The sequence below is a fragment of the Polypterus senegalus genome, chromosome 3, assembly GCF_016835505.1.
Source record: "Polypterus senegalus isolate Bchr_013 chromosome 3, ASM1683550v1, whole genome shotgun sequence".
NCBI lineage: Eukaryota > Metazoa > Chordata > Cladistia > Polypteriformes > Polypteridae > Polypterus > Polypterus senegalus.
Genome location: NC_053156.1, coordinates 142,321,516 through 142,337,630, shown reverse-complemented (window position 1 = coordinate 142,337,630; position 16,115 = coordinate 142,321,516). Strand labels below are relative to the sequence as shown.

General features: G+C 36.2%; 1 protein-coding gene across 1 annotated transcript in view; it reads right to left on the bottom strand.

Moving 5' to 3' along the window:
- The window catches only part of rngtt (RNA guanylyltransferase and 5'-phosphatase), a 926,738-nt gene that overhangs the window by 169,586 nt on the left and 741,037 nt on the right, over window positions 1-16,115 (bottom strand). The window contains exon 14 of the mRNA XM_039748003.1: window positions 4,913-4,979. Within this exon, the coding sequence (XP_039603937.1) occupies window positions 4,913-4,979 (67 nt within the window). The remainder of the gene's footprint in view (window positions 1-4,912; window positions 4,980-16,115) is intronic.

Sequence of the window (16,115 nt, the reverse complement as noted above, 5' to 3'; positions counted from 1 at the left end):
GTGGGAAAAAAACTTGTTTCAAGGCACTTGTTTTGTAGCATCCAGTCTTTGTCCATGTAGTGTATTGTGAGGCTCATGTAGGGGTCTGACGTTCGGCTTGACTACATGTCTGTGGCGGATGCAAAAAACTCCACCAAAGATAATGCATTTGACACCTCAGTACGGACCTCTTCATATAAAGCAGGCAAGGCGACTTTAGAGAAGTATTTCTTGGTGGGCAGCTTGTAGCGTGGATCGAACTTTTTAAGCATCTTTGTGAAACCTTCTCTTTCCACACTCTGAATGGGCATCATATCCCTGGCTAAACAATGCGTCACTGCATTAGTTAGTTCCCCCCAGTGTTTGCTACTTTTGTCATAAGGCGTGCAGCTATTTAAAGCTACGCCGATTGTTTGTTGAGTCAGCTTCTTTGGTGTCACCACCACGCTAGTTGAAGCGGATGCCTCTTCACGTGCTTTAACAGCTTTGTTGTACTCCAAGTGCTTCTGCTTCAAATGATGAAATAGGTTTGTGGTGTTTCCTCCCTGGAAATGATGGCCCGCTTGCATGTTCTACAAAAAACTGTGCTTTGTTGGGTATCTGACGGGCGAAAACCAAACCAGTTCCACGCCACTGAAGTTGCACCATTTTTACAAACCAATTCTGGTTCATCTGTTTCATTCAACGATCCGCTTTCACCCTTCTCATTCTCCGTCGCCGCCATGCTTTTTCCGCCATGTGCGTATGAAAACAAAGGCACTGCGCATGCGCGTTTTACTCATATTCTATTGCGATATTTCATTTTCTTATCACTGTCTAACATTGTACCGGTATTACCGTGAAAGGTATAATATGGCCCAGCCCTAAAATATATATATATATATATATATATATATACACACATATAAATATATATACATATAAACATCGCCGCAAACTATTACATTTGGAGAGGCAACCATAATAATGCATTATCATACTATTTTGTTGGCAACCAGGTTTAGGATTTTACCAAAGACAACATTTTTTCTGTGACCAAAAATGGGTGCACTTTCAAAACATCTACTACATAATCCAGAGGGTCATCTGCAGTCTTAATATGAACATCCATGCAGCATGAACAATCTTTCTTTCTGACATCCACCATGAGTTTTCTTCTTGTTCAGGGGAATAATTTACATGGACATTATAGGAAAACTCATTGTGGTCAAAAATCTTACCCACAGTCGATTACACTAATCAGTATATAAACTGACTAGCAAAATACCCGCGCTTCGCAGCGGAGAAGTAGTGTGTTAAAGAAGTAATGAAAAAGAAAAGGAAACATTTTGAAAATAACGTAACATGATTGTCAATGTAATTGTTTTGTCACTGTTATGAGTGTTTTTGTCATGAAGGAAGAAAAATGAAAAACATTATTTGTACAAAATCATAATTTATTTATCCATTCCTAAATAATTAAATGGGCAGGCTATTTCAGTATCAGTGCAATTCGCTGCTTGTTAAAACGGATGACTCCGCTCTTACGCAAGTCTGCGTGGATATTATGAACTATCGTTTCTGTTCAAGTTCTATTTAAATTTTAAATAGAAGGAATTTTTATTTAGTCGACAGAATATTATTCCGGAATAAATCAACTCAAACCTTAAATAACTTATAATATTTTGCTCTCCATAAAAATATATCCTGTCTAAATTATACAAGTTAGAAATAAAGTAAACGTTAAAAGAACAAACATTCAAATTTCTTTACTCTTATGTAATTTTATATAAAAATAAACTTAAATTTTAAATATCCCAAAAGATTTTGCTCTCCATAAAAATATATCCTGTCAAAATTATACAAATTCAAATATGAACATGGTGCATAACAAAACCTGGAAATATAAATAAAATTTGTTCTTTTCAGCAATAACAAATCAAATCATTCAGTTGTCTTTGCTCTTATGTCATTTTATCAGAGCTGGATGCCTGGCATCTTTTTTTGGCAACAAGTTCGTTTGTTTGGTGTGAGGTTCTGTGTTGTGGAGATTCTCAGGATGGACTGCAGGTGCTCATCAGTGAGGCGACTCCTGTGTGCTGTTTTGTTAGTCTTCATGACTGAGAAGAGCTTCTCACACAGATATGTGCTACCAAACATGCACAAGGTTGAGCCGCATGTAGACGGAGCTGGAGCATTTGTGCGGAATGGAGTGAATAAACTGTGCGGGCCGTGCAGTATCGTACTTTGCCTTCAGTGTGCCATTACACTGCAGCTCAATCACCTCCATCTGAATCTGCACAGGTGCAGTTTCCACATCGACGGCAAATGGGTTGCGAAACAACTCAAAATTCTTTTTTTGTTCTTCAAAGTCACCAAAGCGCCGTGCAACTCAGTGCGCAGTGCGCTCAGTTTATCAGCAAAGTGCGTATTTGGGAACACCGTTGTGCCGACTTGGTTCAACATTACTTGGCAACAGGGAAAGTGGGGCAAGTTGCACTGGTGCATTTGTGTCTCCCATAAAAGTAGCTTCACTTGAAATCACTTTGTGATTTTGCACGGGTAAAAACGTCTGCTGAAGTGTCAGATTCTTCTTTAACTCTTCTGCTTTCTGTATCTTGTGCATTGCATTCAGGTCTTTCAGGTTATCTTGATGTTTTGTCTCATAGTGCCTTCTTAGATTAAATTCTGTAATTACAGCCACATTAGCTCCACAAATGAGACACACGGGTTTACCGGCAATGTCAGTAAACATATACTCAGCCTCCCATCGGTTTTTAAAGGCTCTATGTTCAGAATCACCTTTTCTCTTGGCATCGTGTGGGCTAGCTTCGCAATAACTTGCAGCATCATAAGCTAGACTTGATTAACGCGGTAAGTGTTCGCAAGGCAGCTGAAGGCTGCATTATGGGATCTGTAGTTTATTGTGTTACCAGCGCTTCATATCCCCGGGCCATTAATAACAATAATACAGTATATAAAATGATCTCGCGGGCCATAATATATTACACGCCGGGCCGGATGTGGCCCGTGGGCCTTGAGTTTGACACATATGGACTAAATAGAACTTGAAAAGAAATAATTTTTCGAATGTGATCGCGCAATTCAGATCGAGTTGACGCACTACAGTACATCGAGCCAGCGTGCTATTGTGGTTTTGCCTGTGTGCCTCAATAAGTTACCCTCCCCTCGCTCTTACTTTTTACCGTTCATCTAATGAATACACTGAGTATGGCTTTACCAAAACAATCATTGATCGCGAATAAAGTATCCATTATTCATGAAGCTTCAATTGGTGATCTGTCTTTCTGCGTTAATCGCATATTTTTTCATAAGTCTCAAACCAAGGGGATGCAAAGGTAAAATGAATCGAGAAGCGCGCGTACATACTTAGTGCATCCCCTCTCGGGAATCGAACCTCGGCGCTAGAGGCGAAGCCTCTACTATTGCGCCACGGTGTGTGGTTTATCTATTTGAGCGTAGCAGTGTAATTCGGTTTTTGTTCAGCACTCTTTGGAACTGTTGCTTTTGTCTGCGACTCGCCAGTTCACGTGAGCCGCTGAATATGGTTTTATATGTTACTCGCTCGCTTCTAATTGTTTCGCTACCTTCTTAATTATATAATGCATGTTTTCTTCAGCGCTTTTTGTAGCTCTTCCTGGTTTTCTACATAATGCGTGATTACGTGAGAGGCGTGATGATGTCACACGAAACTCCGCCCCCCACGGCTTTCGAGCTCAACTCCATTATAGTAAATGGGGAAAAATAGCTTCTAGTTATGACCATTATGCGTAGAATTTCGAATGAAACCTGCCCAACTTTTGTAAGGAAGCTGTAAGGAATGAGCCTGCCAAATTTCAGCCTTCTACCTACACGGCAAGTTGGAGAATTAGTGATGAGTCAGTGAGTCAATGAGTCAGTCAGTCAGTGAGGGCTTTGCCTTTTATTAGTATAGATGAATGAACTCATGAATAAACTGAGCATTTTCTTCCAGCATCATTTAGCCTTCTCTACATCTACAACTGTTTTACTTTCACAGTTACAAAGATGGTTGGGGTGTTAGGCTAACTGCCATCTCAGAAATGGGCTGGTATGAGTGAATTAGATTGAAGTGTCCCAATGTAACTGTTTAGTCCATTAAAGGATCTTTTTTATGAATGCAAATTATTATAAACCCTGATCCATCTGAAATTACCTTACAAAGAAAAACCAACTGGTAAATTTTGCTGATGGGCTGCTTTTAAATGACAAAGTATACAATAATAAATGCTGTAACGATATTTCAGTAATTAGTGACGATTTACCAATTAATTACTAGACAGTTAAAATGCTGTTTAAAAATGCCGAATATGAGCAGGATAGGAAAATGTCTGCTGAACACCAACACATTTAATAAGAAGTGTCTCATACATTTATCAAATAACACATCATTTGCAATTGTGTACATGGCAGCTTCCAACCCAGAAAGGTCATTCTATAATGGCTAGTTTGGGCAAAGGTGGACCTCAGCTCATTTAACAAGAAACTTTATTATATTTATTGACATGTGCTGTATATTAATAATTGCACTTTTTAAAATATTATGTTTCATATACTGCAAACATATATATACTTCACAGGCAAAAGAACATGCTGTACTGTGTGTACAGAAGAACTTAAGCAACTGACCTTCTGTATCACAGTCACTCCATTTAAACTGTTATCTACTAACTGGTCTTGCTCAAAAGAACAAGAGCATATCATGACCATATGAACTGTTATGTCTATATCATACAGCAATATATTCACAATTGTGAAAACTAAAAGAAATTATTATTAAACCTGAAAGTGGTCTAAAATATAAAACATGCACCAATATTAATTGTGTACCATCCCCTTCACCAAACGTAAAACATGTCACCCCATATGGCATTTAAATTACAGAAAATGCACAAAGTAATACTAAAAAATCTACCTTCATCTGTGCAAAAGGTCTCTCATAGTTGCCAACATAAAGTAATCCAACATTCTGTGTCAACAAGCTGTAAAAAAGAAAACACATTTAATTAGAACTACAGCTTTTTGCTTTTTCTACTTTACTGCGTGTTCTAATATGATACATTAACACAATGAAAGGTAAAAGTATCCATTTAAATTGAAAACACAGAAATGTCATTGATAAGTTCTAATAAACAAGAATAATGCAAAGCTATTTACATTAAAAGCAAGTTCAAACAGCAACCTATAAATAAAGAAAAGTAAAATGAAACTAAATAAATATACATTTATTAGTTTAGATATTTTGGTAAATTTGGCACATCTGTGGAGGATTGTGTCTAGCTACATTATAATACAAAGGTTGACCACATAAAGGTACCAATGAAGGAAATTAAAATTTAATCAAAGGTAAAATAAGGTAAAAGTAAAGTGAAAGTGATTAAACATTTGGTGATCTGATAATCTGTTAGATTTCTTTATCATAACTTATCTCAGTTCTGCATAAATACTTTTGTTACGGATTCCAAAATAAGCTAGCTTGCAAAATTAAGTAGAATAACAAATTTATTTATATGGATTTATGTCAAAATATAATGAAATGAAAGAGCACAGTATGCCATGGTTGACCAAACAGTAATTTCAGAAAGTGCAGTTGTGACTAGATATGCTTTTAATACAATTCCTTGCTTTGTTAAAATTCATAATTGTCTTTACTTTCAATTTAAACTGAATATTAAACATTTCATTATTTTATACAATTTTAAATTATGTTTATTCTTATATAGCACTGTTCACTGCGTGCCGGTCCACAGCAGACATTAACATATGCCTCAACAGCAAAGTATACCATCAAACAACCATACATATTTATATATCTCAACACACATATTGAGGTAAATAAACAATAAAGCTAAAGTCAACACCTTTAGAAAAAATGTGCTGCTAAAATGCAAGATGAAAATAAAAATCAACAACTATAGTAAACAGCATTTATGAATTTAATGTCCATGGTCACTAAAAATTATCACAGTGAAATATGTTTACCTAGGGCAACTGGTCATCTTACTCTTCCAGACATGCATATTGAATACCATATGTTGAAGACATATGACAAAATACCAATTACTTCTGAAAACACAATAAAAGCATACACTTAATTGTTAAAGGAGTGAACATGAGCATGAGATTTGGAAGCCTGGCAAAAAAGTGGACAGGGGATACTGTGTTAAATGTAACCAATCAATCAAGACTGAGAATACTACTGAAAAGCAGCTGGAAACTACCATGAACTAACATAATATGACTCAGATGGCTTCTCAGACTTCAGAATCTGCTACTGCTTCAATTTTTCCCTTTACTCTCATAGGGGTTGACAGTATTTGCCAATACTTTGCTTCATTTGCCAGTTCTGTGAAATTCAGGCAACTTATTTACAGAAAGTCTGTCAGTTGAAATTAGAAACATACATTTTCTTACACATTATAGCAACCAAAAACCATAGCTAGCCTAAGCAGAGATATAAACAGCTGCAATGTAGATAAATATATTAATTCTTAAAACTTCTATACTTTCAATTACAATATTAGCATATGGGTAGCACATCATTGCATTGGTAACACTGCTGCCTTACAGTAAGAAGATCAGGATTCATGTTTTAGGTGCACCTGTGCAGAGTTTGCATATCCTCCCCATGTCTGTGTAGGTTTCTTTCAGGTGCTCAAGTTTCCTTCAACAGTCCATACACGTTCAGATTAGGTGAATTAGCTTGTGTGAGTGTGCATGCAAGCATTTTCACCCTGTGATGGGCTGTCACCATATCCAGGTGTTGTTCTTGCTTGGTGCCTGATGATTGCTGGAATAGGCTCCAGTTGCCCTATGACTATGCCCTCGATAAGTGGGCTAAGAAGATGGATATTGGCATATGTTTTCATTAAATTTAAAAAAAATAAATATTTCCATAGAGTTGGTGCTGTGCAACCTAAAAGCACTTCAGTATTTAAACATGAAAAGCAAAACACTTCTTCTGCTGGCCACATAAAAAAGTACAAAGTAATCTGTTCTCTGTAAATAGTTTAAAGTTTACATCCATACCCACATATTTCACAGTATACTGTATGTAAAACAGTTGGCATCCTCAATCCACAGAAGTTCCTGATGTCTTTTGTAGTCAGTTTCAGCACAGAAAATGATGGCACATTAGGCAGTAATCTTTTGTTTCTTTTTAGTTTATTTAATCTTTTTATTATTCAAATATAAGTTTTAATACTTTGTTGTTCTATTTTTTGTTTTTATATAATATAATTTTCTTTGATACTGTGTTATTAATCACTGTGAAATTTTATATACAGTATTTTGTTAATACTGTATATAAAAATTTTCTCTTATTGTAATCTGCCCTGACTCCTGTAGGGCCCACAGAAGTGGGAGAACTGCATCCAGCAGTATAAACAGGGAAGCTGGAGGTGTTCTCACAGCAGCTTCAGCATTGGTTTTGATTCATGATTCTTGTTTAGACACCCTGGTTTTGACCCGTGCTTTAATTATAAGGTACTAATATTAGTTTGATGATTATTGGATCATTTGCTTTAGGTTCTTGACTGTAAGGAAAAGACATTTTAGCTGTTTTGTTCCTGAAATATATTTTTTGGAGGTTTAAAACCTTTATAGTAAACATTCAAAGTATTTAATAAACTTAATTTAATAAACACTTACCTATATGTCATACTGTGTCTATGTATAGTGTCACTGGCTAAACTAAACAGCATATATTTTGGCAAGGGAAGAAAGCAGGTTATCCATAGAAAGCTAGGTGAATAGATAAAACATGCAAAGTCCATACAAAGACGGAGCTGAGAAATGCAATCACATTCTTACAACCTGAAGTAGCAGTGATAATCATTGCTCCCTCTAGGACTGCTGTAAAACCTAAATGGGTGTGTGTGCAAAATGCTGCTAGCCTGCCACACAGACAGGTTGCCTTTATCTTTTAATTATGGCATGGAAGGTTTCTTTGCTTACACAGGCAACTTTATACTGCAACTCTAACCAAAAAAAAAACCTTTCGGACCCTGTAAAAGTTTCTGTAAATGACCAAGGACAATATTGTGCCAATGACTAGGGCAGTAGAAGGGGTTAGGTTTCAGCATTTTATACTACTTGTAAACTGAAAGAAAAATATCTTTATGTTAGAAAACCTGAATTTTTTTTTTTTTTAAATCACTGTTGTCTTTATGCTCTCAGTAAAAACAATTAAACTTAATAATAGACTCCATGGATGCAGAGATAATCATTCCTTAAACTACTCCATCCTTTTGTGAACACATCCTGTGTTTTGTGTCTTATCATAATTAAAACTCACTTAAAATCAGCTTAAAAATCATTCATTTAACATGAATGAGTAATAATATGGGGAACAGTGGACAATAAACACATTACATTTATTTAATTGTCTTGTCAAATATCCCTTAAATAATCAATGGTGAGGTGGCAAGGTGGCACAGAGTTATCACTGCTACCATACAGTTTCATGAGATGGAGTTTAAACTCAGGCCTAATCATTAATTATGTAGAGTTGGTATGTTCTCCGCTTGTCTGTACTGGATTTTCACCAGGCACTGTTGTTTAACTCTCACACCTCGAACAAATATGTGTCATCTGAAAACTCAAAAATAGCCCAGTATGGGTTATTGTGAGTGCATGAGTAACTAAGCCTCTGATGGTGATGGGCTGTTGACATTTATATGTTTACTGACAATAACGTATTTAGCTATTAAATTCAACAGAATTAAAAGTGTTTTGCTCCTGATTTTCTTTTGTATTCAATGTCTGGTGCATCACGTTTTAGTGTTCAACAGTAGTCAGCAAGCATTGACGGATTCCAGTTGCCCTGGTATCGTTTCTCCATTATAGCAATGTCCTGGTGAAACCTTTCACCGTGTTCGTTACTGACAGCACCGAGATTTGCGGGGAAGAAGTCCAAGTGTGAGTGGAGGAAATGAATCTTGAGTGACATGTTGCACTTCATTATCTTGTATGCTTTGAGAAGTTTGTCTACCAGCTGAATGTACTGTAGTTTGGGGCTCTTTAATTGCCCAGAATATTGTAAACAATGTCTCTGAAGGCTTTCTAGGCATTTTTTTCCGGTCCAACTAACAGATCATCAAACCGTTTGTCACTCATAACATGTCTGATCTGGGGGTCAACAAAAATGCCCTCTTTGATCTTGGTGTCAGTTATTCTTGGGAACATCTTTCTTAAATAACGAAAACCTTCGCCTTCCTTGTTCAGTGCTTTCACGAAATCGCCCAACACCAAAACGTCTATAGCATCAAGCTTACTTACTATTATATTGCTACAGATACTATACTTTACTATACTGATACTATACATACACACTATCTATATTAACCAAATTAGCAGGATTGGTGTATACAAGCCACCTTTAGAGCATGCTGGGACAGCATCAAGCTCGTTCAGACCTGACCAGGCATGCCCAGGATGTCAACTTCCACAGAACAGCTTCCAACCTGGCCCGATTACATGCCTAGACATGCCCAGGCTGTACAAACCATTGTTGATAAGTCACTTACGGGAGCGAAAATGTTTGGATACAAATATAAGAAAAAATCATGACAAAACTGAAGATTTTTCTGAAACGGTACGTGATGGGTAAATTTTGATGTGATATTAGCACCCAAAAATCTATAAGAAACATCCAACAGTGTTCAAGAAGCAAAAAGTTTGTTGTGCAGTGTACTCTTTCTTGCTTTGTGATTGATGCTGTCTGGAGAGACACTAGATCCTTTCATTCCAACTAGTGAAGTAAATGAATGGATGGATGAATAATTTAAAAAGAGAGGAAAACACCACTTGCTGTAAAACCAAGGACTGTTTTTGTTCACCAGGTTGTTTTACTTAAGAAATATATCATCACTAACCCTTGTTTCTTTTTAATTTTTTAAATGATATACAACTAACTGTACTTGAACAAAAACAACAACCATATTATTAATAATAAGGAACATTTTTAAAATAGAAACATTTGTGAGAAACAACTAAAACAGACAAAGCTGGTTCCTCTGCACTGTAATTTAATGAATGTGTAACAATGGGGAAGTAACAGTTTCTGGCGCAAGAGACAAACACTGCATGGGCCACAGATATACAGTGCCTGACGTTTTAATAGCGGTGGGATGGTCTGGGCTCAAGAGGAGGAAAATGCTGCAGAATGCCATGCTTACTCATATAATAAAAGCCCTTTTTATCACAGCAGAACATTTGGAAGAGCATTCATTATGAGATCCCTGGTATGTACGCTTCCTATTTAAAAAACAGACATTTGTCAGGAAAACATTTTTTTTGTGTGTATATATTATTTACTGCTTGCGTCTGTTTATAGGAAAAGGGAAAGATTAAAAAATGAAATTTCATTTTTTTTTCAGGATGCCTGTGTAATTAAGTTTTTTTTTATTCTAGATTTTAGCTTAAATTACATACAGTTACAAAAACAAGCAAAATATTAATTTATAAAAAAAAAAACATTCACAGCAAGGAAAAAACAAAGCCTCAAAATAAACACAAATTACATATTTGCTATGGTTTAAAAATAAACCTCATGTCAAATCCAAGCTTTTATCTTAGGGATTGCACTTTTATTTAGGGCAACTATTTTTCTGTCTGTTGGATAAAATCTTTCGGAAAAAAAATACATCCATGAAAAAATATGAAGTAAATGTGTTTCACCTGAAGTAAACAGTTATATTGCTTCCTTTCAGTCTCTTTGAATGTAAGATTTTTGGAATTAAGGTTTTATATTACAAGACTTCTATAAACAGAAAGATGATAGATAATTTTTAGAACCAAGAGCTCAGATCTAAAAATGTGCTTATACAGCACATCTCCAGTTGGACAAGTTTAAGAATCATATTTCTATAAAATGATTAATTTCTTAAAGATATAAAATATGTGACAAAATAGATACTAAAAACAATTTCCAACATTAAAAACTGCAAGTGTTCAATGTGTGGTAAAGTGAGGTTCGCGGCTGTTTGGCATAGTTTTAAATAATCTCCAGACTTGCGTCTTCAGGAGGGGGCATGGTAGCGTGGCGACAGCGGTTCCTATGCGCGAAGTAGGAGTGGATGGCCCTGCACTTAGTGCACAGAAGCAGGATTGTCCGTGACCCTAATTGGCACCGCAAGCTGCTGATTACCGTTGCTGTGCCACGTCCTCGTTTGAAAAAGGGAAGAGAGTTTGCGAGGGAGAAAGAATCAAAAGAAAAAGAAGGGGAAAAAATCAAAAGGCCGGAGGTTAAAAGATAGAGAGAGAAAGACAGAGAAAAAGGCAGGAACGAGGGAGAGATCTGGCGCCCCATATATAAACGGAGCGTATGCACAAAAATATTGCGTACAAACGTTTCCACGTTCATATCGCAATGTATAAAACCTAAACATAGCGTAAAGCCACGCACATTTCCACTGTAGCTCATACCCTGGTGTACACAAGTTCTGTGCTTGGTTTTACAGACTGGTGGCACCCAGCGTCAAAGCAGTGCTACTGTTCCAGTGTGGTTTCCCTTTCTTTTTTAGATCCACATCCCTGATGCGACTTACACTGAAATGAATCGCTGTGGAGCTTGGCCTGGACACAGACATCATTTAAAGCACCACAACACATTTATTTACACTATTTACAATATAAAGTGAAAATGCACACAACCCCCTTCACCCCAAAGTCCAGGCCTCTTTCCAATGCCTCTCCTTCAATTCTGCCTCCACTCCTCTCCTCCAAGCTCTATCCTGTTCGGGTGTGGCGGAAGTGCTGAGGGCCAGGGCTGTTCAGGCATCGGGGCGCACCCTGGTGGTGACCACGGACCCCTATAGGATTAAGCTTCTAAGCTCTGTTCCCGTGGTCCCCAAAGCCATCAGGGCGGTCGCCCCCTCGTGGTCTGGAGGAGGCGTAAGCCCTCCTACAATCCTTCTGGGCATTCCCAGCTGGGTGCCACCCCCAGCCGCTTGCCACACCACATCCTCTGCTTTTGAAAATGTTAGACCCATTTATAACCTGCCTTTCTTAAGTAAAATTCTACAGAAGGCAGTCATTATGCATCTTAACGATCACTTCAATAAACATGCTATTCTTGATAAGTTTCAGTTGGGTTTCAGAACAAATCACAGTACAGAAACTGCACTTGTTAAAGTAGTAAATGACTTGCAGGTAAATGCAGACAAAGGCCGTTTATCTGTTCTCATCCTCTTAGATCTGAGTGCTGCATTTGATACCATTGATCACAATATTCTTAGAAATCGCCTTAGTCAATGGGTGGGCCTCTCTGCCAGTGTGTTAAATTGGTTTGAATCCTACCTGACAGGTAGAAAATTCTTTGTTAGTTGTGGTAATTATATTTCAAATACACATGATATTCTATATGGTGTTCCACAAGGCTCTGTCTTGGGTCCACTGCTTTTTTTGATTTACATGCTTCCGTTAGGTCAGATTATCTCCGGGCATAACATGAGCTACCACAGCTATGCTGATGACACACAACTGGATTTATCAATAACGCCTGATGATCCAGACTCTCTTGATTCACTGATACAATGTCTTACTTGTGTTTCTGAGTGGATGAGTAGTAATTTTCTCAAACTAAATAAAGAGAAAATAGAAATTTTAGTGATTGGCAATAATGGATATAATGAGGTCATTAGAAATTCATGCATTAGAATTAAAAGTCAAGATGAAGGTAAAGAATTTAGGGGTAACTATTGACGCTGACCTGAATTTTAAATCACACATTAATCAGATTATTAGGACAGAATTTTTTCACTTAGAAAATATAGCAAAAGTTAGACCTCTTATAACATTGCAAGATGCTGAGAAATTAGATCATGCTTTTGTTTTAAGTCGACTATGTTACTGTAATGCACTCTTCTCAGGACTACCCAAAAAAGACATCAATCGATTGCAACTAGTGCAGAATGCAGCTACTACAATCTTAACTAGGAAAAGAAAATCGGAGCACATTTCTCCAGTTTTTATGTCACTACATTGGTTACCTGTGTCATTTAGAATTGACTTTAAAATACTGCTTATGGTTTACAAAGCCTTAAATAATCTCGCACCAGCTTATATTTCGGAATGTCTTACACTTTACTCCAAATCATAACCTTAGCTCTTCAAATGAGTGTCTACTTAGTATTCCAAGAGCTAAACTTAAAAGAAGTGGTGAGTTGGCCTAATGCTGTTATGCACCTAAAATTTTGGAATAGCTTGCCAATAGGAATTCGCCAGGCTAATACAGTGGAGCACTGTAAAGCACTGCTGAAAACACATTACTTTAACATGGCTTTCTCATAGCTTCATCTTAGTTTAATCCTGATGTTCTGTATATTCAATTAATTATCATTATTATTCATGGTGGCTCTAAAATCTGTAATAACCCCTACTTTCTCTTCTGTTCTTTATCCAGTTTTCTGTGGTGGCAATCTGTGCCACCACCACCTAATCAAAGCACTGTGATGTCCCTACACTGATGGATTAAAGGCCAGAAGTCTACATGACCGTCATCATCAAATTCTTCCATAAGAACCCTGAATACAATGAGGACTGACTGAGGCAGTTTGTTAGCCGTCTGGAGTTTTTTTTTTTCCTGTCCTCCCTGGCCATCGGACTTTACTTGTATTCTATGTTAATTGGTGTTCCCTAATTTTAATTCTTATTTATTTTGTCTATTTTCTCTTCCTTCATCCTGTAAAGCACTTTGAGCTACATTATTTGTATGAAAATGTGCTATATAAATAAATGCTGTTGTTGATAATTCATTCAGGTAATAAGCTGTAAACTGCTGTAAGCTGTAAACTCAAATAATAATTGCTTTGTTAATAAAAATTTCTACTGGCTTCAACAGCTACCAGGAGACAAACAGAAACAGAGTTGTGATCATTGTAACAATACTCGTTTTTTTAGCCATAGGCATATCCATATTATTCTGAAGAGAGGTTGTAAAACAAGCTAATTGATCACTGTGTATTTTCTGTTGCAACAAGTTCTGATCAATTATGATTTGGTAATGGCTATGACTAAATCTACCAAAATAAAATGGGTTCTTCGTTCAACTAATGCATCAGGTCAAAAAATAACATGAGCCCCCAAAGAATGAAGAATTTGGTCAAATACTGTACACCAATGGTTGGGAGCAGTTGTGGGGTACAACAATAGAATAGCTTGTTAATCCAAATGCTTAAAGAATGCATCACCAACAGCAAGCCAAATACCGCTACAGTATTAACAAAATTGCAGCAGCTAACTATTAAGACAGTTGATGTACAGTAAGTTATTCAGTTTTTAAATGTATTGTAAATAATCTCATACTGGGTGTAACGTGTCAGTAAAGACTATTATTCTCTGTACTATTTTTGTGAGTTGAGAGTGGTTGTGCAGCTAGCTAGCAACTTATACTAAAAGATGATTGATGAAAGTGCATCCCACTGATGGATCTTTGCTCTTTAAAATTATTGCTTCCATATTGTATAAAATGCTTTCTACATTTATGCCCCCAGACCACAAATTAAGAACAGCAGAACACTGCCCTTATATGAAGCAAATTGCTTAAACATCTGTATGTGAAATGCCTGTAGTTCCAGTCAGAAACACTGGAAACCTTGGAAAACAATGCAAATAAGTGGTAGATGTTTTTAAATATTCTTTTAGTTCTTCAAGAAATTTAATCACGTGTTTGCTAAAGTAATCTATGATTATGGATAAATCATGCTGAACTTAATTAGATAAAATCTGCCTAACAGAGCTGCAATAATAGTGCAACCCAACCTGGTATTTTTTAAAAGAATATTACTATTCTTTTATCAAGGCCACATCTTATCATAGAAAACAGCAACATTTCAAAAATGTGTTTTATTTAAAGAAATTTTGAATGGCATTGGATAAACACTAATTAAAAGACTACTATTGGACAATTAAAAAAGTAAATTAACTGTTATTCAATTGCAGTCCTAGAAAATCAGTTTTTCTTAACCAAAAACAATAAAGAAATAATTTGTTTTGATCACTCTAGGTAATAAATAAATACATGAAAGAATAAACAGTATACAATTCCTTTCCAGGTTTGGTTAAGCCGAACTAAAATCAAGTTAAAATATGCTACATACAGAGTTAAAAATTTGAAAATGCATATCTTGTAAAATAAAACTATCTAGTTTTTAAATTAGGGCAACTCAGGATCATAAACACCCCCATCTTACCTATTCCAATAAAATACAGTACCATATGAAAAGGCAAAAATAGCTGAATAACAAAAGAAAACCTGTCTGATTCATGTGAGCACTGCTCTTTAAATAAATATTGACTTTTTAAAATACTGTTTATGGAAGCAAACATTTAATTAAATACAAAACAGATGCATAACAATCAATACAGAAGCAGTCAAAAAAACATTTTTTCATGTAAAAAATTAAAGCAAAATTTTTTAAATCTCTATAAAAGTATGAAAAATATCCATAAAATTATTTCTTTATTTGTTTCACTTGTTTAAATCCACAGTAGTGATTTTTAGGGTGCATCCTATCATTCCACAAGCTTCTAGCAACTAAAGGGTAACTTTGTTTGAGATAGTATTTTTGTGTATTCCTTTTAAGTTTCCAGATAGAGAGACTGAAAATCTTGGGAACTTGTGGGCATATAGTGGGTATTTGAGTACAACCACAAACAAATGCACTCATGGGAGTACAGAAACAAAACACTTAACAGTGAGTGAAATGCTAAAATGAAGACTTCAGTGAATGAAATGTAAAGATAACTGCAATGAGGACAGTGCATTTTATTAACATTTATCACCTCTTACAGATGTTTCCTACAATGAAAAAAGTTACTTATTATAATTTTCTTTTGTGAATATCATCATAACCAGTTTAATTATCATCAGTTTATTCAGGTTAGCCTCCCCCAAATCTGCTACGTACTCTTTCCATTTTCTAAAGCATCCTTTGGTGAGAGACTCATGCTTTCATATCATCCGACACCACCTTCAACCACATCTTCTTCAAACTGCTATTTGTCTTCATCCCATCCACCTCCGACTTGGTGTACCTCTTCACCCAATCATCCTCTGCTTTTCATTCCACTTGGCCAAACCATCTTAATCCATTTCTACTCAGCATTTATCTTTA